At 40.7% G+C, this 25221-nt stretch overlaps 1 protein-coding gene across 5 annotated transcripts in view; it reads right to left on the reverse strand.

Annotated features, from left to right (window-relative positions):
- Nucleotides 1-24863, reverse strand: part of SAMD11 (sterile alpha motif domain containing 11) — a 120505-nt gene extending 95642 nt beyond the window's left edge. The window contains exons 1-2 of one of the 5 annotated variants that reach the window (XR_011922833.1): nt 24238-24863; nt 22709-22800 (exon numbers count right to left, since the gene is read on the reverse strand). Coding sequence is in view for 3 of the 5 variants with exons in the window: in XM_072426845.1 (XP_072282946.1) it covers nt 22709-22800; nt 24238-24802 (657 nt within the window). In the remaining 2 variants the exon portion in view is untranslated. Of the gene's footprint in view, nt 1-22708; nt 22801-23575; nt 23681-24237 lie in introns of those variants that run through there. The other 4 variants (XR_011922832.1, XM_072426846.1, XM_072426845.1 and 1 more) reach the window with 4 other exon arrangements.
- Between the last annotated feature and the right edge of the window lie 358 nt (nt 24864-25221).

The following is a 25221-nucleotide window of genomic DNA, read 5'->3' on the forward strand; positions in this document are numbered from 1 at the left end:
ATTCTAAATGCTCAAAACAAGAATGCAGATGCCAGGCTCCCTTTTAACAGCAGGCATTAATAGGCACAGGGCACACATGCAGTTTTAGGATTGCTTACTTTTTCTTACTGTTTTATGAACATTAGCAAATTCCTAAATTTCACTGTAACTGCACATCAGAATCTTCTTGCTATTCAATAATATTTTTTTCAGGACTGCTATTGTAAAAAGACTTATAAGCCTTTATATGGCAAAGCATTCAAAATAAATCCCTGTATATCCTGGATCAATTTTTGTACCTTGAGACTGAGGCTGTATATACTCTGGCTATACAGGCTATATATACTCTGGAACAGCCTATCCCAACCAGAGAGAAAGCCTTGCAATATTCTACAGGGATCCCTGCAAAAAATTACTATCTACTTATATCAACTTACTGCACATTAAAATGATCATTAGGTTGTGGACATAAAAAACATATTTTCTTAAAATTAAAGAACGTGAAGTACCTAGCTTATAGGTTGCCCATTAATGTCCATTATGTTCCCTTGTGTTCTGAAAATGTTCCCTTGAACTGGGTGTAGGTTTATCACCTCCTCAACACTGGGATTAGTAAGAAGACAAACATCTAAAACAGGGGTAGGCAAACTTTTATGGCCACTGAGCCATTTATGGGGTGGGTGAGAGTACATTAGGCCAGACTCTGAGTCCCACCCTAGTGGCTCCACCCCCCACCAGAGAACACCCCCTAAAGTGAAATCCCTCTCCTCTGTATGCATTGCAGAGGAGAGGGATTTCCTTCAGAGAGCTTTACCTATTTACCGCATCAGCGGAAATATCAACGCCGGCCGCGGTAAATAGTGGAGCAACAGCAAGGAGGCGGCACCAGAGCTCCGGTGGCCCCAGCGTTAGTCCGGAATGAACTACCGGCTAGGCCTTATGTAGCCTAAAGGCCGGAGTTTGCCAACCCCTGATCTAAAAGATACATTATTTTTAAACAGTATTTATATAGCACCAACATATTAAGCAGCGCTGTACAATAAATAGTGCTTGCAAATGACAGACAGACACAGACATTGGCACAGGAGGAGGAGAGAACCCTGCCCTGAAGAGCTTACAATCTAAGACAACTAGGGAAATAAACATACTAGAAACCAGAATGAAACTATATATTATTAATATCCTGTATTTATATAGCACCGACATATTACGCAGCACTGTACAAAGTCCATATTCATGTCACTAGTTGTTCCTCAAAGGGGCTCACAACAATCTAATGTCTCTCCCATAGTCATATGTCATTATTAGTCTAGGATCCATTTTTGGGGGAAAGCCAATTAACCTAACTGCATGTGGAGGAAAGCCACCTAAACATGGGTAGAACCCGCATACTCTATGCAGATAGTTTCCTGGATGAGATTCGAACCCGAGACCTAGCGCTGCAAAGGCCAAAGAGCTAAACACTGAGCCACCATTGTGGCATGAAATATGAGAAGAGAGGTTCCAAATGATTTGCTCAATGAAACTGGTAACAAAACTATAAATGCACCATCTGGTGAGAGATCAATCCACCACTTCTAAAGAAAACCTTAACAAACTCAGAAAGAATCCAGAACTCTGGTTGAAAAATACTGCTTGATAAAAGAAAACATGAAGGTATGGATAATTTCAACTGTTTATTGAAAAGGGTTCATTAGTGCATCCAAAGAGACCTAATGCCGAAGCATTTCCACTGACATCATTGGGAGTTTCCTTGTGTATTCTTACACTTAAATCATTAACATCCCAGGAATATTTTGGAGCATGACGCAAATCTGTTTAATAGTGAACAGATGATCTTACTCCTAGTGTTGGAGATGGCAGAATTTGCCTGGCACACAAAAAGAGGACAAGCTAAAGGTTTACAAGCACATAAGCCACAACTCTTCCAGGGACTAGGCTCCTGGATAATAATCTTTGCTTGGCGGCCCAGTACTATTTCTTTCCCCAAGACCAACCTTTGGGATCATTCTAATGGAATGCATATAATCTGTGACTTTAACAGACCATTAGGTCTCTTGAAATCATACTGGCTGGAAATTCAAGTGGGGAAGAGTTGTAAATGAGAGACAAGGCTAGTCAACCTTACAACCAGTACTGAAATGTTAAAGATTTCAGGTTTTAAAGTCAATACCTAAAGTAAATACCAAACAAACACTAGTTTCCAAAAGCAATGTGTATCAAACAATTGTAATTTTTCAAAATGTTTCTTTTTACCTTTTTTTTCTTTCTTTTCTTTCAGTGCTGTTATTTTCAGGCAGCCCATTCAAATCCACCTTTATCTAATCCATCTGCATTGCAATTTTCTTGGCATGTTTCATTCATTCAATATCAGGAAGTGCCTGAGCAAGGAGCTCCATGGCCATAAGGAGCCAGGTAAGCCAAGTTCTTTTTTATTCTTCTCCAATGAAAATTTATTTGAATAGGTGATTTATTTCTTTCTCAGGAAGTTTATGTGCGATCCACCCTCTTTAAATTTACAAATATAAAGAAATATGGTGGGGAAGAAAGAAAGAGCTTTGAGGTTCTGAGTAGTCAAAAGGTAATTATGTATTGAAGTTCCAGCTGGAAGTACTCTAGCTTGTGAGAGGAACAGTAGAGGAATAAGTTCTGATGGTACATATTTGGACTATGATATTTCAAGAATGTATTTGATCAAATCATCCAACGTATTAAGCTTAATTAACATCAAGCTAATGAGCCAGAATATAAGGATTCAGGTCAATAGGGTATGAATCAGCTCCAAAAGCTTTTCGGGTTGCACAAAAGTTGAGTAATGTTGAGCCTAGGGTGCTCACATAGAGGCTGATTGGCCAAAGGCATTTCAATCTGCACAAAAGTTGAGTTTTGCTGCGCTAAAGGAGCTCACATAGGGATTGACTTATGCCGGCATTTCTCAAACCTGGGTCATGCTGAAAATTCGTGTGGTCAAATAAGCCAAGGGTGACTATGATCAGGCATTGTGTGTCTTATAGGGAAAGGACGGGTCAGGTGTCACATGACAGAGCTCATACCGTACACTAAAATCTCACAAATATACCGCTTCCCTTGATCAACCAATCTGTTTATATACAAGTGAAGTGTTCATACACTAAAACACCAAACTAGAGGGAAGATGAGGAGCCAAAGCTATTCGTAGCTCCAGCTGCCATTTTTGGTGAGCCCATGTTCTATTTTACCAGTCTTCACACTGCACTAATTGTGATAATGGTTGCAGCGATTTCCTCAATCTATGAAGAATCTGTAACATTTTCTGTTAAGATCAGTTATATAAGCTCCGTTGCAAGGAGGAAAAATTACATGATGGAAAAAGTTTAACCACTGTGGCAGAATATTTGGGGTGTGGAATGGTTATTTGCTAGGAATTCACTTAAATCTGATTCTTGAGCTATGTGGCACAATGTGGTCTCCTTCAGTTAGTGCAGGAAATAGGCAGAGTGTTTTATTTCCTGGCAAACACACTTGCTAAATTGAAAAAAAAAGGCTACCCATCTTTGCTACTCTAATGGAATTAGTACAAAAATTCTGCAGACTATATAGTAAGGAAATGGAATTTATATTTCCAGAATAATGCTAAGCAGGAAACGAAAAATCTCTCCAGTTCGAATTCTCCAGAGAAGAGGCATTTTGGCTGCACTTACTACCAGGAGGAGTGAATCAGATTACTTATTCGTTTATGGGGAGTTTCAATTCATCATTACTGAGAGAGGAGAATGGAAAAGGCTGTCAAGTACAGATAACTGGCCTTGTCATAGAGATTCTCTTCACCATTCTGCAGAGACTGAAACGAGCTGTTGTGAAATATTATCCATCACAGATGGAGAATGTTCATATGTGTTGGTTAAAAGCAAAATCCATATAAATAGATATTATCTATTTAGGAACTAGGCAAACATTTTAAAGGCATCTCTATCCAAAACTATCGAAAATTTTATTCAATTGCAATTGCATTGGGTGGAAGAATTTCTGACTAAAGGATCCTGTCACATTTAGGGAACAGGAAGGAAAATTAAATCTTTTTTATTAGGACAATAGGAAAAAACGTCAGCAGGTGAGATCTATTTTTTGTAAACAACAGCCCACTAGAAGATTTTTAATTTTTTTTCTATATGAATGTAATACTTGACTTGCTTTAAGGCAGGATTTGTCTGATTGAAATGCCAAACTGCGTCAGCTGCTGAGCAATGATTCTCAGAGCTGACATTCATTCCTGTGTGTAAATTTTAGCTTGAGCTGTTGGGTGGAATATGTGAAAAGAAGCCTAAAACTCCATCTGCTGGCTCAAAAGTTTACTAGCAAAATAAATATAATTATTTACATTAATAAATATATTATGAATATTTAAAAAAAATAAGGAATATAAAGAAATAAATGATGTACAGAATCACCAGACATTCCATTCAAAGTGCTGTATGATATGGGCTGGATTAAGCAAATGGTCACACTTTTAGTGGCAGACATCACAGACAAACAGAGCATGGGAAGAATTACCACCAGGTTTGAGAACCCAGTCTAATTGTAACTGTCCCCCCTTCCAAGACAAAGCAAGGACCAGTGGGGCCTGGCCGCACTCCCTATGCAATAAAAATAAACCTGAATGCGTGAGAAATTACAAAATGAAAACCTGACAAAGATTTTCTGTTCTCAGAGATCTTACTCAGTGTATACTCTTGGCATACTTCAATGCTAAATTAATGAACTTCCATATGCATGGTGCCAGCTATGTCATTCCATCTAAGCAAGTTGACAGAAGATCCTGAACCCCCCAAATTTCACAAAGCTTAGGTCATGTGACTGTAGTTAAAAATCCTAATAAACTCAACTGAAAATAATGGTCAATTTACTAGTATCCTAATCCTAAAATGGGACAGCTCTGAGCTACATTCCAGTGCAGCAAGTTAATGCTGTCACCATAAGACAAATGTGTTACTGGCAAGATCACCAAATCAAAATAAAAGGAAGAAAACCATTAAACAAAAATGAATGCAACTAACACATCTAAAAACCGGTACACTTTTGCTCTTACAATTAAAAAGAAATAGTTCTGGCTAGAAGGCATAGTCCATGCACTCAATACAGTCTTCCATGATACATTACCTTTACTGCATGCTAAACCAGAATGTCATTAATGACTTCTGGGAAAGCAATGCAGTGTCAATAGTAGCACCCAGAAGACACCGGCAATGGAATGAATGTTACGTAACCTATGCTGTGGCCTTGGTCATGTGACTAGAGGTAAGACCAAATGTGAACTTGGGGAACTAAAACTACAGTGTTTTTTTCTTACATTTATGATTTGCCTTCTGGCTTGATAATTTTGAGGATACGTTCACTTTAACAAGGAACATTTGACGCTGATTCAAACTGTAAAAAAACTGAAGTAAAGTTTAAATAACAATTGCTGTGCACACAAATCATCAAAGTTGCTGCAGGTGATAGAGGTGTCCAAGAGAACCTTTTCCTTATTTGCTTAAAAAAAAGTGACATCAAAGCATGCAGTGCAAACACAGAACTGAGTACACACACACACGAAAGGAACAAACTGACAACTCTTCTACAACAGGCAAGCCTAAAAAAGTTACTTCATATTAAAGGGAAAAGCATGGGGTCTTTTTAGAGTGTACTTTTTCATTTATAACTGCAGTGTCTAACCTGTGTTTCATGTAGAGAAACATGGCAGGTTTGCTTAAATGTTCCCCTCCATGGCAGCACATGCTCTTCTTCATTCTCTTGATGCCTGATTCTTTAAAGAATGAAAAACGAAGTGAAGAAAATACCAATACTTCACGGTGACCAGCAAGTAATACTTCAGGGTATAGAGGAGCAAGGAACCTGATCCTCTTCTTCTAGTATGACAGTGCTGGTTCCTTGTGATTGACCCATGGATAGAAGAATATCCATTAGGTAAACTCTACCTAAAACTTTTCTGGGGCTTCCTTGCCCACCTCTGGGTAAACAGAGCAACAGGGAAGTGAATAAAGGGAAGAGGGGGGCATTATAACACATGTTACCATGAGAAAACCAAAGGTTTGTAAATTTTGATGTGCCTTTAACCTTTATTGACTAGGTCAGGGCAAGTACTCTGGGCAAATAAACAAATGCAGAGATCAGCCACACAATCACATTGTTTGCAGTGAGTTGGATGGCTCATATACTTGTATTATGATAAGGAGTAGTAGAACACAACTGTTAATAAGCAGCGCCTGGAATAAAAATAAGCAAATGTGGCTGCCTGTGTACACACAGAATTTACAGTAAAATTTTACATATCCTGACCTTAACCTGATTTTTCTAAACTGCATATTAATAAACAGTATTTATATGGCACCATCATATTAAACAGCACTGTACAAAGTCATGTCACTAAACTGTCCCTCAAAGAAGCTCATAATCTAATGTCCCTACCATAGTCATATGTCATTAATGTAGTCAATTTTGGGGGGGAACCCAATTAACCCAATTGTTTTTTGGGACATAGGCACGCAGACACAGAGAGAACCTGCAAATTCCATGCAGATAGTGTTTTGGCCAAGATTTGAACCTGGGACCTAGCACTACAAGGGCAAGAGTGCTAACCCCTGAGCCACCGTGCTGCCCACGGCTTATGGCAGGTTTATGGCAGCTTCACTTCAACTTGGTCCAAACAAGTTGTGTCAAGACAGTATGTTCCTGTTTCTTAGACACCGAGACACCTAACACCATACCATAGACACTATGCTAACACCATATAGCACAGCCATTATTGTAAACCTATGTATATCTAAAAGATCCTAAACCATATACATACAAGAGACTAGGCCAGACTCCTCTTTAGGATGGAAGTTACAGTTAGCAAGTTCCCCAAGATTTTGGAGCCCAACAAGCTACGCGTGTTCTGGCAGTGCTGGATGAAGCCCTGAAAATTACAATGCAGCCGATTCTAAACTCTGCTCCCTGTACTGACGGTCCAGGGTCTTTGCTCTTCAGCTTCTCTTTCACATACAATGCACGTATGCCGAACGAACTAGATTTACAGAGCTATAACCGGAGAGGCATGACCTACATAATAACACTGCGAATGAAATACAAGCAGCGCTGCACACCGCAAATCCGGCAGGAACGTTCCTGGACTGTGAGGTGGGAAGGAGCAGGAAGTAAACACAAGTGCCTGTGTGTATGCAATGAAGAGAAAAAAAAAATAACAAGATGTAAGGACCTGACAGTGTGATGATGCTAAGTGATGTCAGCCTGAGGAACTGCTATTGTTCTCCAAGGTGCAGAACTGACTAAGCAAAGAATGCATTCAATCGCTTTAACCTTAACAAATAACTTTTAGGGAGTAAATCTAAATGAATATTAATAGATTAATGTAAATGGACAATTAGATTATTATTAACAGATATTAAAGAGTTATTGTCCCTTATTCATAACTTAGCCCCTTTAAAAATCAAAGAAGATTTATCCACTTTGCACATATAATGGATTACTGCCTGTCTTATTATTGATATATTTAAGAGCAAACAGGGGACTTGCTGCATAAAAGGAAAGCAGCCCTGATCTACTCTTAGATCTACAGAAGCTCTGAGAAAAACATTTGGGCATAATGAAAAAGACTTTAACCAAGGGACCATGATGCTTGTTTCTTCTCCTACTTCACTGAAGGCATGTCCTGGAAGGAAACGATGATGATGGTACCAAGCTCAGCAAATATGAGAAGCAACATAATCAAAAATATGTACTTAATTGCTCACATAGTTCTCAAGTGTTGCATTTTAGGAGGCTATGACTAATGGTATCAATCTCCTCTTGTGCAGAAATCTTCAACCATTTTTCCAGTGTTTAGTTGAAGACATCTCCAGTGCATCTGCAACATGCACACTTCTATAACTGTGGGTGGGGATGAATAGATTGTCGCACCTTACACAGGCCTGTGTAGCCCTATGCAACCCCCTGTTCAATGTGCAAGGCAAAAAATAGATACAGGGGGTTGGCCACAGACAGCAACCAGGGAGAGGAGCGGGACCAGGCTGGAAACTAGATGTGACCAAATTAGCCAAAGGATTTTTCCAACACGGCTCACAGATCCCACAGCAAACAAGATAAGAAGAATCCAGCTTGAGGGCAGGAGAGGGCTTACAACAAAAAAAAATGTAGGCTGGAGTTCAACTTGATGGAAGATGGATCATTCTGACCCTGACTACACTACTTATACCAAGGAATGTATATCAGGTGCCTCCAATATGTGCACCTTTATTTTCAATTAGGACCCACTGAAGGGAAGAAAGAACAGTTTCTCAACTTTCCATATTTTTACTTCTTTTATTTATTAAGGGTTAGAAAAACATTTTTGGCAAACTTTGCCTGTACAAGCCGCACACCAACTGCTTTTATTTTGTGCACTAGGAATATATTGTGCAATACAAAACTTGTGGCAAGAAATATGTGTTTGGTTTGTAAGGGTCTTCCAAGGAACAGCAGAAGGCAGGAACAAAACGTTTCCTAGAAACGATAAGCCGATATGTGGTTCTACTTTTTTCTAATCAGATTTCCAGCGTGCTTGGCAATCATGGAAGCCCACAAGGTATAATTTCAACACATCTAGAGTCAAAGAAAATGATGAAGTATTACCCATGGCAACCAAACTCTTGCTTGGATAAACAAACACTGTCATCTGATATATTGCCTTAGGCAACATTATTCACTTTACTTTTGTAGCATACCCATGCAAAAACACCCTGCAAAAAACGGTTTGTGCTACCCCACTTTGCAGCTTTATTTTTTCTAGCATAGGTTACCCAACCACAGCCAACTGAAGCCACTGTTTCAACACAATTTGCACAAGGATGGTTCGCTTTTATATAAAACATTGTATCTAGTGTATGTATCTATCTGTCTATAAAGTAATTTATCTGGAGTTTCACTCTAGGAAGTTTCCAACACAGGTCAATTTTTTACATGATCATATAAAACATGAATATGTGAAAATAAACAGTTAATTTTTTTTTCAATTCAAATAGTTTAAATTGTTTAATAAATAAAATCAGGCAGCAAAATAAGGTTTATTTACATGTAAAGTAAATTCTCAGGAATCAAAAACCTATTATAATGTCTTCCCTTGGGATATTAGCATGAACTATAGCAGTCATAAATTCTGACCATTACCATGCATTGCAGGCAATTCCAGGTGCCCGCACGGTGATTGTCCATTCGCATAGAACCCGCGCTCTCACTTTGGAGAATAGGGAGTAAGTCACATGTCCACTAATACTAAGAAGTGCCGGGTTTTTCACTCCAGGGGCCCAAATATGACGGCAAGCATGCACAGTTTGAAAGGAAGGGTGGAGAAAAGTGACCATTTGACTTTTTCTTGCTAGGACAACAGAAAAGAGCACATCAAGCAAGCATGGTAAAGTATGTAGAGTGTTTATTTATTTTACTCATTCATGGAATGCCGACAAATTCCACAAAATGTCACAGAGAACTTTGAATGATAATTATTTAAAGACCTCTAGACACATGACAAACATAATTGTTTCAACAAGTTATATCATTTTGAATGACATATTATTGGAATCCATTGGAAGAGCCATTTCATCTACAATAAAAGTCTCGCAAAAAAACATTCACACGTGCTGCTTATCAAGAAAGAGAAGAATGTGTGATTCCTTCTTGTCCAGCAGACGAATGGCTCACACATAAGGAATTTCCCCTACTAGGCTCAGTGTCTGGCTCATTTCCACAATCATTAGTGCAGCACATTGGGAGGTGTGTGTACAGAGAGTTGCAAGCCTTAACAAAACAGTCTTTTAATCAACTATTTAGAGAGTGACCCACTCCTCCCTTCTTCTTCTTCACCTGACACCCAAAAAAACAAAATAAAACACATTGGGACGGAAAGAAGTACAGCAGCCAGGTGTAAAAGATTGGCTGCTTTCCCCACCGCGGAAGTCAACAAGGATTCTGGGACCCAACGCCTTGGATCCAATTCCCCAGAGGCAGTAAACATGTTCAGCGTGACAGACTGCAGGTGGAGGAGAGAAAAAAACACCCACCTTCACTCCAGGGCTTGACTGTCTATTATTGGAGGCATGTGCGTCTCTGGAAACTTGCAGGCATTGCTGGGTTACGTGACGTGGTCACTACTACAGGTTTAAATACCAGAAGCATCCTTTCCCTTTGGGGGGTTTATTTCAAAGCAAAGTTTTTTATGGTTCATTTATCCTTATTATTAAAAACAGGATTTATAAAGCGCCAACATATTACGCAGTGCTGTACATTAAATTGGGATTGCAAATGACAGACAGATACAGTGACAAAGGAGGAGGAGAGGAACATGCCCAGAAGAGCTTACAATCTAGGGGAATTTTTAACGTAGAATGGAGTTCACCTCCAGGCAATAGACCAGTGGTTGCCAACCTTTTGGATGTCACGAACCACCAAGTTTACAGATTCTGGACCGTGCATGCGTGGGGAGCCGTGTGTCACTTAAAGGGGGATAAACTTTCCCCATAGTGACGTCATAATGGCAGAACCTGCCCACTCTCCCCTCGCAGGTCTGAGCCCGTGACGGGAGAGTGGGTGGGTTGTGTCCAGAAACACAATCAGCTCACCGCCCTGAGCCTGTGATTCATACGGGAGACATGGTCTGCGCCCCAACAGCGGGATTCCTTCTCCTGACCCCGCTGGGGGGGCCAGAGCCACAGAGCACCAATATTTTCTTGCGGATCACTGGCAACCACTGCAATAAACAACATTCAGCAATTTATGAACATTTAGAATGTACGGTTTGAAAGTCACAATTCAATTTTAGACCTTCGGCAGTAAATAAAGACCTGTCTTGAACAATGTCTTGTTTTTATGGTTTCTGGACAAAAAAAAACACTGTACACAATGCATTTTCTTTTCAAAAAAAGATAGATGAGCTCTTTACTTTGCATCTTTTCCCTGAAGGGTCCGAGGTAGTCTGGGCTCTGAAGAAGTGAGCTGGTTGATGCTAGGTATCAGACTAAGGACATCTAGAGGCAAAAAAATACAGTGTAGGAATAGTCTAAATATTGCAGAAAGCTTTGGTTTGTTATATTATCTTTGACCGGGCGATTTATTTTTATCATGATATTGTTGGCTTTCATTTTGCTTCAACGAGTGCTTTGTGTTGCAGAACTCCTAGTCAGCTAAAAACTACTAACTGGCTTCCAAAGTTCCACAATAAAAAAGATATAATATTTAGATTTTTTAAAAAGTACCTACATGCAAAAAAAACCTATTCAGTACCCTCACATGTCCACAACAGGCCGAACTTTCCGCCAAATGCTATTCTCATTCACACACAATAAAAAAGAGCTTGTGCTTTAACCTCCCTGAAGACAGCCTGTCAGACAGAGCTCAGTGACCCTCAATTATCTGCGTTCATCTAATCTCACTCCATCAATGGAGCTCCAGACAGATTGGAGAAGGGAGGCCTGCCCTTTCCTGTCTTCAGGCACTGGCTGTGGTTACCGTAGCAACATGGCAGAAGCAGCATCCAGGGTACCACCTATTGCTTTAGTTTCCAAACCAAACAACATTGGACAATTGAAAGCTGTGCTGAAGAAACCAAACTTATGTCACAAAGTGATAACATAATGACTGCAGGCAGACCGGCTGGGTGAACCAGTGCTGACAACTATTAGGAAGAGATGAAACGCACATGCGCCTTTATACGCCTTCATAAAATCACGTTGAGTCTATGGCTTATTTACTCCTGAAATCAGTTCTGTGCTTTGACTGAACTTGCAGTCTCTTTTTAATAACCACCCAATAATTTGCAGTCCAGAACTAAATAGTGAAATGCAAACAGTGCTTGTGCATTCATATGCCACATCACAACTTTAGTGGTGACATTGTTTGGGTGGGACAGAGCAATGTTGCCTCTCCTCTTTATGGTACATTGATAAATCATGGCACTGGTTTGCTTTACAATGCTAATTTATCCTAGCCAATCAAATAGTTAGGAAAACAATTGAAATACTATTCATGTAAGTGATTTCTTTAGACTTCCAAAACTAGTTCCATTTTGGTTCAGCCAAATAGTATTATAAGTATTATTATTACACAGTATTTATATAGCAACATCATATTAGGCAGCGCTGTACAAAGTTCTTAGTTATGTCACTAGCTGTCTCCCAAATGGGCTCACAATCTAATGCCCCTATCATAGTCATGCGTATTTAATACAGTCTAAGGTCAATTTACCTAACTGCATGTTTTGGGATGTGGGAGGAAACTGGAGTACCCAGAGAAACCCATGCAAACACAGGGAGAACCTGCAAACTCCATGCAGATAGTGTCCAGGCTGAGATTCAAACCTGGGACCTAACGCTGTAACGGCCAGAGCAACCAATCTTGTAAATCACTTGCTATGCTTTGTAGACATAATTTAGCACCTTCATAGGTCACCTTGTCAATTTCAGCCTAATTACTATGACCTGGTACACACTGGAAGAAAAATTAGTTGTCCAACCATTTAGACCAACGATAGGTCCAGACTTTACATACAGTTGACTGTTATCATTGTTCAATACACAAATTATAGAAATGGTATTTGTATTGCACAGGTGCAGCAATGCGATATATCTTGCATACTTGACCTTTTCCCTGTACAGATAAACAACTGAGAAGCACTGTTGTCCAAAAATTTCATACGTTTAATCCTCTTTGGTGTTGTCGTCTGCCTTCATCGTTTGCAATTGGCTTTTCTTTTTCAGGAATAGTGGTGAGATGTTCTGGTTTATGTCATTTGTTTCAAATGCCTTTTGCTGCACGTGTGTACAGGAATTAGGAATAAACAACACCACACCTCTGATTTATCCCTGTACATTCTCATCACCACGAGCCTGCCTAACACCTGCCTCTTTCTGCCCTAAAGCCAAAATCCTGCTAGAAGAAGAGGCGCTCCAAGCATCTACGCAGCTGCAGAGTTACAGTTTTGGTGAAAGAAAACAGTAAATATTAGGGGTTCTACCCTGTTTCCTCAAAAATAAGACAGTGTCCTATATATTTTTTTGCTCCAAAAATGAACAAGGGCTTATTTTCAGGAGATGTCTTATTTTTTCATAAGCAACAATCGACATTTATTCTTGAACAAAAAATCCTCACTTATTCAAATATAGTCATATCATCATCTTCTGGAACATCATCATAACTGTCCAAACCCTGAATTCTATCTAGAATTTATTGTGACTCCATTTCCTTTAAAACCATTGGCCCCAATTTCTCATGTCTAAAAACAGCGCTTTCCTTAAATGAGCACCTCTTGTCCATGTATTTATATATATTGTAGCTAATTTTCGGGGCTTAGATTTTGAGAATCCTCAAAAATACAGAAAATACATGCTAGGGCTTATTTTCGGGGAAATAGGGTAGGTCCGATCAACCCAACCGGTGAAAAGTGGCCCGTAAGTGGAGGAGTTTTACTTCTTCATAGAGTTGTGACTTTTACTAACAAATCTAGGACCGTCCACCAAAACCATGTTTGTTACTATTACTACGCTATTAGATAGGTTTCTTTAAACAAAAATGAAACAAACCTACAATATTTGGATTAGGCTTTGGAAGAAAATAGGCCAGATTACCCCAGAGTCTCATTTCTTTTATTAAAACACCCCGCCTAAATTATACATGGCCTGTAAAGACGAAGGGGTAAAATAGACAACAAAAAGGTATTAAAATGCCTAAATGAACACTGAAGATTTTTCCTAGTTGCATAAGACGTTTGCCTGGATTGTAAACCTCTAAATGCCGCTGGAAGGTCATAATGGAACTTGTCATTCCAAGATACCCGAAGAGCCATAGAATGCTCAAGACAAGTATGAAATGTGATTGGCAGAGATGATGTGGAAATCTAAGATTTGGAAATTGGGTTCTTTTCTTCCCTATTGAGCGCACAACGCTTCTCCCAATACACGGCGTAAGCACTCTCACCTCTCACATAACCCTCGCCTATTCTTAGCTCACGTAGATCCTTATTGCAGTCGCCAAAAGCCTCTCTCCGCTTCCTCGCCCCCTCCCTCGCTTATCCCCTTCAATTATCTCCCGGCTCCTCCGACGCTATCATCCAGCCTCCTTCCTCCCCACCTTCGCCCTCGCCAAGTAATTTCCTCTTCAAATCAATTCTCCTAATCACAGAAAACCCAAAAGGCCCACATGAACGCTGCCTCAAACCAGAGAGCAGACATTAATTAAACCCCCTCCAGCCTCCCTGACACTACAAATTGGATGCGACAGGGGTGGGCTGCCTCCTCGGAAACGTTAACCCTTTGGAAGGAAGGTGAGAGCGCGAACGCAAAGACGATGATGAGCACAATCCTCGTGATTGGAGCCAAGCCATCCAGAGCCTGGGACTTACACGTTCCTCTAATAGCAATTATTAATAAGAAAGCTCCCTATTCATCTCGGGGATTTGGCAGGGAAGCAATTTCCACACTCCAGCACATAAAGCTGACAGTTTCTTGGTCCTAGCGGGATAGAGGGTGGGAGGTCCCTGGCAGGGGAACAAGGTGCTTATGAAAGGAACCTGGGCTTCCCTCCTGTGTCCCTTCACCCGCTAAGCACCATGTGAGCCGCCCGGTGTGCCCCTGACACTGAAACCACAGTCAACAGACACAGGGAGACACGTCCTGCCCATTTCCTGAGTGCTTTCAAAGGGGAATTGTTAAGCTGAATATCTGTGTGCAGCGTTGACAGCCTCTCTGGAGATCCCCTCCCCCGACTGCACAGAGAGACGGTTCATCTGACAGCTGTGAGGTCTGACCGCATGGGGAGGGGAAAGGACGCGTTAGGGGCGCAGCTGGAGAATTGGGCTTTCAGTTATTGGCAGGGGGGCACTCTGATAAGAACACACTGAGCAACCACATAGTGGCCAACCCAAGAGAGCAACAGTCACAGATAAATACTCAAGGGGAACGCTGAGTGTCAAAGTTCTGTTTTTTTACAGAAGAAAATAAAGGTCAAACTTTTTTCTTTTTGTTTTTTAAAAAAGAAAGTTTAATACCAGTCTCAGTAGAATATTAAAAATTTCTCCTGTCCAGGCAACGCATTGATCGAACAATCCAAGACGGCCCTTTTAATACGCAGCTTGCTCATCAATTATTTAGCGCATATTAAACTAGACTTCCATATCCCTAAATGCTTTGCCAAGTTTAGCCGCATTGCCAGGAAGAACAAAAAGGAGCCAACCAAAGGTTTCCAATATCCATTTGTACTTTTATTTTAAAAAGTTGATCCCTTTCAAGAATTAGGTTACAAAATTTCCAGAAATAGGTTACAAAATACTAACAAGGTGGTATAGGGTACCTACGTGCTTACATTAGATTCTTCCTAGTATCTCAGATAGGTGGAGATGTGATACAGATGTGATACACTTCTACATATATTCTGCCCATGTCCTAAACTCAGACCATTTTGGGTTAAGGTTAGAGACAATGTGTAGAAGTTCATAGACCTACCAATACCAGATGACCCAGCGTTCTTCCTTCTCCATCTCAATGATAGACCTCAGAAAGCATATCGCAACTCAGTTCTTAAACGTATGGTTTAAACAGCCAGAGCATGTGTACTTTGGAGGCAACTAACTCCGCCTAACATTGTACTTTGGTTTCCAAAAATAAATGAGATTATACCCATGGAAAATCTAACATCCACCATTCATGGTACAGAGGAGAAGTTCCACAATACCTGGTTCTATTGGTTACAATACCAAGACTCTCCCGACTATATTGCCTATTTATCTCAGGTAACATAAGGTGATTTCAGCTGTATGTGCTATTCTAAATGGTTTTAATTAAACTTCTTTCCTTTGACAGCCTACACGATCAATTCCCTTTTTGCTGTCAAACTTTGTTCTATGTTGGTCCACAAATCTAATCTAGTTTATATGTATACCTCCCCTTTTCTCCCCTAGCCTTCCCATTCCCATTTACCCCCCCCCCCCTTTTTTTTCTTTTTGTTTAGAGTTTATTGTATGGAGAGTATTGTTTACAACACTGCTGTTCTAAGTTATTCCCATATTTTCTTTTTCTACATTGCCATTATTGTTTCCCATTGTTTAAAAATAAAATAAATAAAAAATGTTAATAAAAAAAAATGCATCCCCTGCACCTGTAAAGTGCATTGTAGCACTCCACAACAACTTTATGACAATAAAATATACATTTCAATTATTTAGCTGAACACAAGGAAAATAACCGCACAGTATGTTGCCCATATATTAGCGCACTGCAACTTGTAAAGAGGTCATGACTTTCTAAAGACAAGGAGACAGGTACTCAGATCTCATTTCTGATTATATACGTCATTCATATACTTTAAACTTTTTCCCAATGTCTTTAGTCTGATTGTTACTGTGATGATACTTGTTGATATGTCAACTGATATGCCACACTAAAAAATAAAGAGGCAATCAATGTATGTCAATGTATGTATTGTCCTTGTATGTAATGTCCTTGTATTCATGACCTTATTGTTGGATAACTTTAGTGATAGTAATATTATATTAAGTAGGTATAAAGCATTTCAAAATCAGGGGTTATAGTAAGGGGGAAAAAGAAATCATAACAGTATCTATCATGCCCACTGTGCACAGTTCGGGATGACATTGAGATACCATAATTTGCATTGAAGCAATTGATAGAAACCCAATAGAAATTATGAATTTTACTAGTTGTATATGTTTGGAGTTGTTTAGCTAAAATAAATAAACTGGACTTGAAGGAAAACTCTTAATACTGTATCATCTTTTATTTCTGATCTTTCAAGTGGGCAATGTATCTAATGCATAGTTGGCATGAGGTTAGGGATATGGTACTGGCTTCAATGTAAACTAATATAAAGGTTGAAAAAAAAAAACTTCCAATTCTGCAACAATCTCTTTACTTTCTTTTCTATAGTTGATTTTTTATTGCTTTTTTTAAATGATATAAAAGAATGTTTGTCAATGTGGCAGTAGCCCAGGAATGTGCAGCTTAGGATCTCACAAGACCTTGTGCCTCCAAGCAGGTGTACAGAGATGTCAGAGTATTCCTCGGTTCAAAAAAAAAAAGTAATGCTAATAGGGTCCTCTTATGTCCCCATCCCTCGCCATGCTTTAGGGGAAGCCTGAAACATATGAAGTTGTATGGGGGTATAACCTAAATGGCAGCAGTAGGTACCCAGGAGCGGTAAACACTTCATTTTCTGCTAATGTAAACTTGTCTATACAGATATGTCTCTGTTTTTATATACACATTTACAGCACTACATAATCAGCTTTCCCTTACTTTTTGCGGTTTATATCTTCCACCGGCCAATGCATAAAACTGACCATCTATACAGGACCAAATGAAGACTCAATCCCAATATCATAACGATTTTTAAAGAGGATTTTTTATAGCGCCAACATATTACGCAGCTCTGTACATTAAATAGGGGATGCAAATGACAGACAGATACAGACAGTGACACAGGAGGGGGGGACCTTGCCCAGAAGAGCTTACAATCTAACAGGTTTCTAGTGATTTCTAATGTTTACCTCAGCTCATACTGATGGGAACCACTGCACATTGTTTAGGACTTGTTCACACAGGCAGTATAGCTGTGGTACAGTTACTGCTTTCCAGGAATCCAAAATCAGGCTGTTAGGGGGCACAAGAATAAAGCAGAAGTAACTCTGCACTACAGCCAAAATGTTGCTTAAAAAATTACACACACAATCAAATTCACATTTATGAAGCACCAAAGTGTTATGGATGAGTGCTTCAATAGGTCTTCCATAACCTTTTTGTTGAAAAAAAGCAGAAAAAGCTCTGTGGAGGAAGGTTTTGTGTGGTCATGAGACCTATCAATCCACATTGCTGGGCTTCTCCTCCAATCATGGATTTCTTTTTATTCCTTTCAGCAAAAAAATCTTTGCCAAAATGAACATCTCTGACCCATTCTTTATCAATGTTGCAGAATCAGTGTGTGAAGTCAAGTGCAAATCAAGGTAGGGTGGATAAGGATATTTCCTCTCTTTATAAAATGTAGGCCTAAGGTTCAAGGCTAAGGATTTTACAGATTGTTATAAAAATGCCTATATAAACGCTACAACATTTGTCCAATATTTCAGTTGACATGCACAGGAAATGACAGGTACAGTTAGCAGAAACACTTTATTTTGTTTAACTTTTCCACCAAACATTTTCAAGTATGCTTCACAAACACCAAGCGGACATTTGAAAAGCATTCTCATTCAAGTCTATGAAAGTGGTTGTCTGACCATGCGCTAGACAAAACAACTCAAAACCACAAATCAACTGTCCTCTCTTCAAAAACAAAGGAAAAACACTGAACAACAAAAGCCTCCTTAACGGCTCTCACTCATTAACATTATAATAAGAGGGCCCGGGCTGTCAAATGCTACAAAACTGCACTCAATACCACCCATGTTAAAAGCATGAAAACCAACACATCTGATGATCCACTGATTGGGTAGAGTCTATTTACACTGCAATGTCAGGTGCACACAAGGCAAAAAAGTACTCACCTACTGAATTCACATTATTAGAATTATATTCATCCAGTTAAAGTATATTAGAAGATGCTTTTATTCCACCTTTATCCCTTTTATTTTCACTGGCTGCCCTGTTTCACCACCCATATATCAAGACAAAATCAAAGGAGAGGACAGTGGGAAATGAATGCAGGCAACAAACCTATTTAGAGTGTATTCATTTTACAATAGCCTGTGACAGAACAATCAGTAAATACGTCCTGTGAATCGCTGGCTATTGTTGGATCTTCAACAATCAATATTTCATTGCAGGGATAGCAATTTCCATTCTGTCATACAGCTATTTTGATGCATCAATTTTTAATAGGACTTTTCTGCATACAGAATAAAATGATGGCAATGTTTGGCAACCTAACCCATCAGATTCTAGAATTCTCAGAACTAAACCATGCTGCCATTTGTGGTTCTCTGACAGCTGGAGGACATAGGCTTTCCTTGCTTGAGAATGGATGTTAAAGGCATCCTAGTGTAGCAAACTGCCATCAATTGCCATTGATATGGGGAGTCCGAAAGTGTTCTGTCTCATCATATCCAGTGACACTCACTTTGTACTACAGCAATCAACACTACAAAATGTCAGGGTTCTGACAGCCTCTCTCAACACAAACACAAGTTCTAACAGATTTGGAAAGGACCACAGTGTTTCACTTCAATGAATGTCGAAGAGGAGCCTCACTATTCCACAAAAAGTGAGTTATTGCATTCAGAGCAAAATATTGTTCGAAAAATGAAAAGGAGCCAAACTTGTTTTAGTTTTCTCCGCAGACACTATTAGTGAAAGAAAACAGGAGAAAAAGCATTCTGGATGGGTGATGTTGTCATCAGATCTGATTGCAGAGGACGTTGCACAAACCCTTAGCTACCTAAAGGCACTATTGAGAATACCTGGCATATGAAACTGGATGCCTGGTGATGGCCATGCTGATGCCACCGAACCACAACTCCCAGAATGCAATACAAAAGCTACCTAACAATTTAAAAGTTATAATTCCCATTTAACCTGTGATGCTACATTTCTTTATTTGGTTTAGTTAGCCTGATCTGGTTCTTTATGATTATGTAACATGAGTATGGTAACAATTCCCATTCATAAATGTTTATGTGGACTAATTACTTGCTTCTTCAAAGCCAAACAGTTCAATTCAACTAAAACATAAATAATATGTATAGTTTGTATATTTTAGGGGTCCCCTCTACACAAAAAGATGAGTATGCATACCTCTGACACTACCATGATGTTCTGGAGCATTGGCAGTCAGAATGGTCCAGTATTCTGCTGTGGTAAGAAGGCATCAGAATGTGCAGTCATTATGTGAATGCACCTCTAGGTATTATCATCCCATATACCATTTTAGACCTATGGTAAGCTACAGGGTGTTGTGGTGGGCTCAACTGCGGTGCCATCCTCCCCCATTCAGGTGAATAGGAGAAACTGGGAACAATTTTTTGAACATAGCTGCACATGGAAGAATTGAAGAATTTCGCTGCTGTGCAAATGTGGTTGCCCACAGTTTGGTTTGCCAGCAGCAGTAGGTTGGACAGGAAGCAGAAACCATGCCCAGCCTGCAGCCGAACAATGGAGGATCAGAAGTATGTTCTCTTTACCTATAAGTCTTTACCTGTAACCAGGCTATAACTCTGACCTTACTTCCACTAATAGAAATGCAGCCATACAGGAGATCACAGAAAGCTAATATAAAAACATGTTCAGGTACTTATACTAGATATAGATAAAACACATTTATACATAAAATGGTGAATTCTTTTATTTTTTCAAGTTCAGCTTTAAAAAAATATAGAAAAATGTACCACATACATTATTGTAATGCAATTCACTCATCAACTTGCAATTATAACTTCTAATTAAAACATCTTAGAAAATCCAGTATGTGGGAATATACAAAGAGATTTCGTTCAGAGAAAAAAATTACACCAGCCTAAAGCGTTGATAAAATATGACAAAAGGCACGCCTCAGCACACATAAAGGAACCCTTTAAAATCTCAAATTATATTGCGGAATAAAATGCACTGAAGTCGGGCAATAAAATAATGATATCAATGAAACTGCCATTTGATCCCACAAAATTGTCTTTTTGACTAATTTCTTCCGTCTGCCTATAGGATTTCATTGATTTTACTGTTCCTCACCATTAATTCCCTTTCATCGCATTTTTATCGCCGCCAGCTCCGGCTGTCTGTTGCTAAGGTTAGTTCATACCTCAAGATAAAAGCTGCAGATAAATCCACAGGCCAAGCTGATTTCTCATTCTTAGGGACAAGAGCGGGATGAACAGATATGTAAAGTTATTATTAATATTAGGCCAACTATAGGAGGAGCGAAAGCTTTTACCAAAACAAGTGAAATCAAACTGGTGCTACCTTTAAAAACCTTTGGCAAAACACCATTGAACGGGCCTGGCTGAACCCATGCAGCACAATGCCCAAACTTTGTTAGCTTCACTTCTTAAGATACCAGCAAAATATTCAGATATTTGGCACGCAAGTCAATTTTTACTTAGTACCAATTATCCTAATGACTGGTAATTGATCTGAAAAACTGACTTGGTAACAATTAATATTTCAGGACAGTTACCAGTCATTCAGATAATTGGCACCCAAGTCATTTTTCTACATCAATCACCAGTCATTCAGATATTTGGAAGCCATGCAAAATTTGAATGCCACTTAAGGACTTAATTGGACAAGGCCAACCAAACCTGGGCTTTAGATGTTTGCATTGCACATCAGTTTCTTGTACCTCAAAACGTAAAGACACCTGAATGTTTTCTCTTCCCATAGGTATTATTTGAAGGTCTATCTGTAAGTAATTATCTCACAGCTGGTCCATCTAACATTATGACAAATCCAACAAGTATAGTGAGACTTGGTTGTTTGGCTGTAGGGTGGATATAGCATTGAAACAACAAGCTTAGGCATTATGTCACACAAGGTCTTCTTGGCCCACAAAAAGGGAAATGAACTGCACCTATACAAAAACCATTAGCTAAAGGAACAAAATTAATGACTTGTACAAGTAACGAGACACTTCAAAAGACACCCAGATATGAAGAGAAACTTAACAAAGTTTTTTCTATACAATGTTAGAATACACTTTTGACTGGTTAACCAACTTATCTGTTCCAAACATCCAACAACACATATATACAACTGCTCTGCACTGCCTATATGTCATCAGAAAGGACAAAGAGTAAAGCTGCCTACTGACATCACTGAGGTCACACGAGCATGTACGTCTCTGCCTACCGAGCTGGGAGACAGAGTGTGCCCAGACACAAGTGGCGCCAGCTTATCTCTGGGGGAAATCAATGGCAAAAATTATCCAACACAGCCAAATTAACTACCCCCCCAAGATATTGGTTAAATGGTGGAGCCCATATGGTCTGCTGGCACCCATACAGATTGTTACCTAATCATCCTATTCCACAGTCACCTTACCAACCGAGCATTTTAACCATAAATTTCTGCAACTGCTATTCCATCAAGATCAATAAAATGTAAAGTGTACTAATATCCTGGCCATACCTAATAAGACTGGTCCACTCTACAAAATTTACAACCCTGCAATATGCAACCAATCATTACCCTCTATAAGTAAATCCAATGATACTGATGTTTGAATAATGCTTTCTAACATTAGTTCTAATAAAGAGTCTAAATCTTATGATATAAGGCCAGATTTATTTACTGACATTTTAATTTTTAATACAATACTGATAAAAATATCTCTACCAAACCTAGACCAGATCATAAGGTCACAAGAGACAGCTAACACCTTTGCACAAAGCTAACTTCCGCTTACACATCAAAACGGATACCCATGCACTGAGAAGAAACATACTGGAAAATGATTACGTAAACCGTAAGTAAATAAATAAATCCCCCATGGTTTGGCTGTGGAGCTATTTGTTTGTCTGGAGAAAAGTGATAATTGGAGCCAAGAAAGATTGTTTTCCTTGTTAGATGAGAACACGTTTCCTGTAAGACCCCCAAATCACAACATCTGTCATACAATCAACACGCACATGCACGCATAGCGACTTGAACTGTGTCAAAACCTCTGCGACCACACAAGCGCTGTCAAATGAAGCATAAACTGGGGTAAAATGGAGTGGGAGCAATGATCTTACCACTGGAGACGAAATTCGACACCCAGGGCAATCACAGATTGGAGGATGTACCTGTAAGATTCCTTTTGACATAAGAGTCTTCAGACTTTTCCCTGGGAGCAGCACATGAAAGAAAGAGACAGAAAAAAAGGTGATGAGTCTCAGGCTAAGCAAACACAGGCGCAAATCCCAGAAAGTGACACCTTCCTAAATCTAGCATGGACATTAAGTAATGTAGCTGCAGGTGATAAACACCTTGCACCTGTACAATCCATCCACAACCATTTAGTCTGTACAATAATAATAATTAGCTTGCGCTCATTATTTACAAACAATAATAAATACATTTTGGGCAACTGAGACGATGTTGCAAAGTAACAGGGCAAGTTATTGGCAAGGAATGTGGTGGATGAGCATAGAGGCAGCAACCTTCACCAAACAGATTGCAAGAATCAGAAAAGCTAAATATATAGAGGCTGCAGACCGGGACCCTTTTTAAATGAGAGTCTAGAAATGTAGACCTCACATAGGCACCTCAATAGTAGGGACTGGCAGTGCCCACTGGGTGCAGATTTTCAGCCAAATAAAGACTTGTATGGTGTTCCACCTCGCCTGCACAATCCTGGATGGGGTTAATGACCTCTCATTAGTGATGACCTGTCAGATGGACCCCTGCCCCCTCCTATCTGCCCCCCTCCCTTCTTCCTGCCCTGGACAGGCACCAGCGGCGCAGGATGGATCGTATATCAAACCAGCGGCTGCCCAAGTTGCAAAGCAAAGGCTGCAAATCTAATCTGCCCTGGATGTGTCAATATAAAAGCTTGAATGGAGTGCCCAACCGGTGCCCATCGCCTGCATTTCTTGCACACAATTCGGTGCCCAACTCACCATGCCAGGCTTTCCACAGAGTCTAGCAAACACACCTCTTCCTAGCAGAGCTGCTGAGACCCCACACATCCATCATCCTGGTCTAACTAGCACATCCTCTCTATGCCCCGTGTGCCAGAGGGTGGGGGAGGAAGGAGGGGGTAGGAGCCCACCCCATTTACCTCTATAACCCCAGCAGTCTCAGTGCCAAATCCCCATCCAGAGAGCCGGGGTCACCGGGGAGGAAAGGGAGGAGGAGGGAGAAGGGGAGGGCAGGCTTGTGTCACAGCCCTTGGAGAGTCCTATAACCGGATCCCCCCACCAATTAAACTGCCACATAGAGGAAAAGGGTGGGGGGTTTTCTGACAGCTAAGACACTGAAAGTGTTAAATATCAGATTCAACCCAAGCAGAGTGACAGGCTATGCCTTCCCCAAATACCCACCATATGGTGAGGCTGAGAGCCCCATTCACCACCCACTGTCACAGTTTGTCCTAAGACAAAGGCTTGCCCCAACTTCCAAAACTTGACAGCAAGCTTCCAGGGGGGCTGATAAAGAACGCATGAGATCGATACAATGATCAATAACACAAGCAATAAAATATAATCATCCAGATAAATAGCACCCATGCGCCATAAAGGTGCCAATGCCAGGACTTTTGGCCAACTTTTGCCATGGGTACCTTTGTGCCTGATGCTGCGCTTCCAGTCCTTGGCAGTCTCCCGTCCGCTGACGAATTGAAACTCATTGGGGGTGAGCCACTCTCCCCGGTAGCGGATGGAGGGCCCCTTGCTGCCTTGGCACAACTTCTGGATGTAGAGTAAAGCCTTGTTCTCTCCGCACTCCACCTCGATGCATGGCTCCCCCTGGTCATACAAGGGCTGGAAGTCAGGGATGGAGGAGAACCTCTCCAGCATGAGGTCATCGGGCAGCGGGGGGTGATGGGGTTCGTGCAATCCCAGGTAGGCACGAGGGGCAAAAAGGTGCGGAGGGTGCGGGGTCACCACCGGGATGGCAGCTGTAAGATACCCAGGAAGAGTGTCCATAGGCTGGTTGAAAGCTGCCAGGGCTAATTCCTCGCGATCCGGTCTCTCTTTCTTAATAGCCGGCATGGTGCCCCAGGGCTGGCACCAGGGATTGCGCCTGTAGTCCTTTGCGTCGGGGATTGCGCCCTGCTTTCCCGCAAATCGTCTCTCACAGCTGCTCGCACTGCGCTCCTTGTGCCGATCTGAGCCCGACTGAGACATGACATGCTGGGGAGGGCTGAGCCACCGGAGACATCATGTTGCTTTAAAAAATGCTTATTGATCCCCTATCGACCTCCCCCGTGCTGCACTCCGGGCTCCCTGCGCCCCCTCCCCGCTGCCCCCCGCCTGACCCCCCGGGTGAGCTCAGGCAACTTTGTTGTCAGGGCAGTGAGCGCCGCTTCATCCACCTGCCAGGCTCCCTATCCTCCGCTATGAATGAGCAGAATAATTAGCACTTCTAATGTCCTGCCTTCTTCCTGCGCCTCTCTCCTGTGCCGCTGGCTCGGTGCTGGGGGATCCCTCTTAATTCTACATGTCACACACTGGAGTTCACACACTCTCTGACCAAACAACATTCGCCTTCGCCGCTTCTCCAACTTGGCCCATTTAAACAGCACAGGCGGCAGCGGGAGGGGAAG

Source organism: Pyxicephalus adspersus, chromosome 11, assembly GCF_032062135.1.
Source record: "Pyxicephalus adspersus chromosome 11, UCB_Pads_2.0, whole genome shotgun sequence".
Classification (NCBI taxonomy): Eukaryota; Metazoa; Chordata; class Amphibia; order Anura; family Pyxicephalidae; genus Pyxicephalus; species Pyxicephalus adspersus.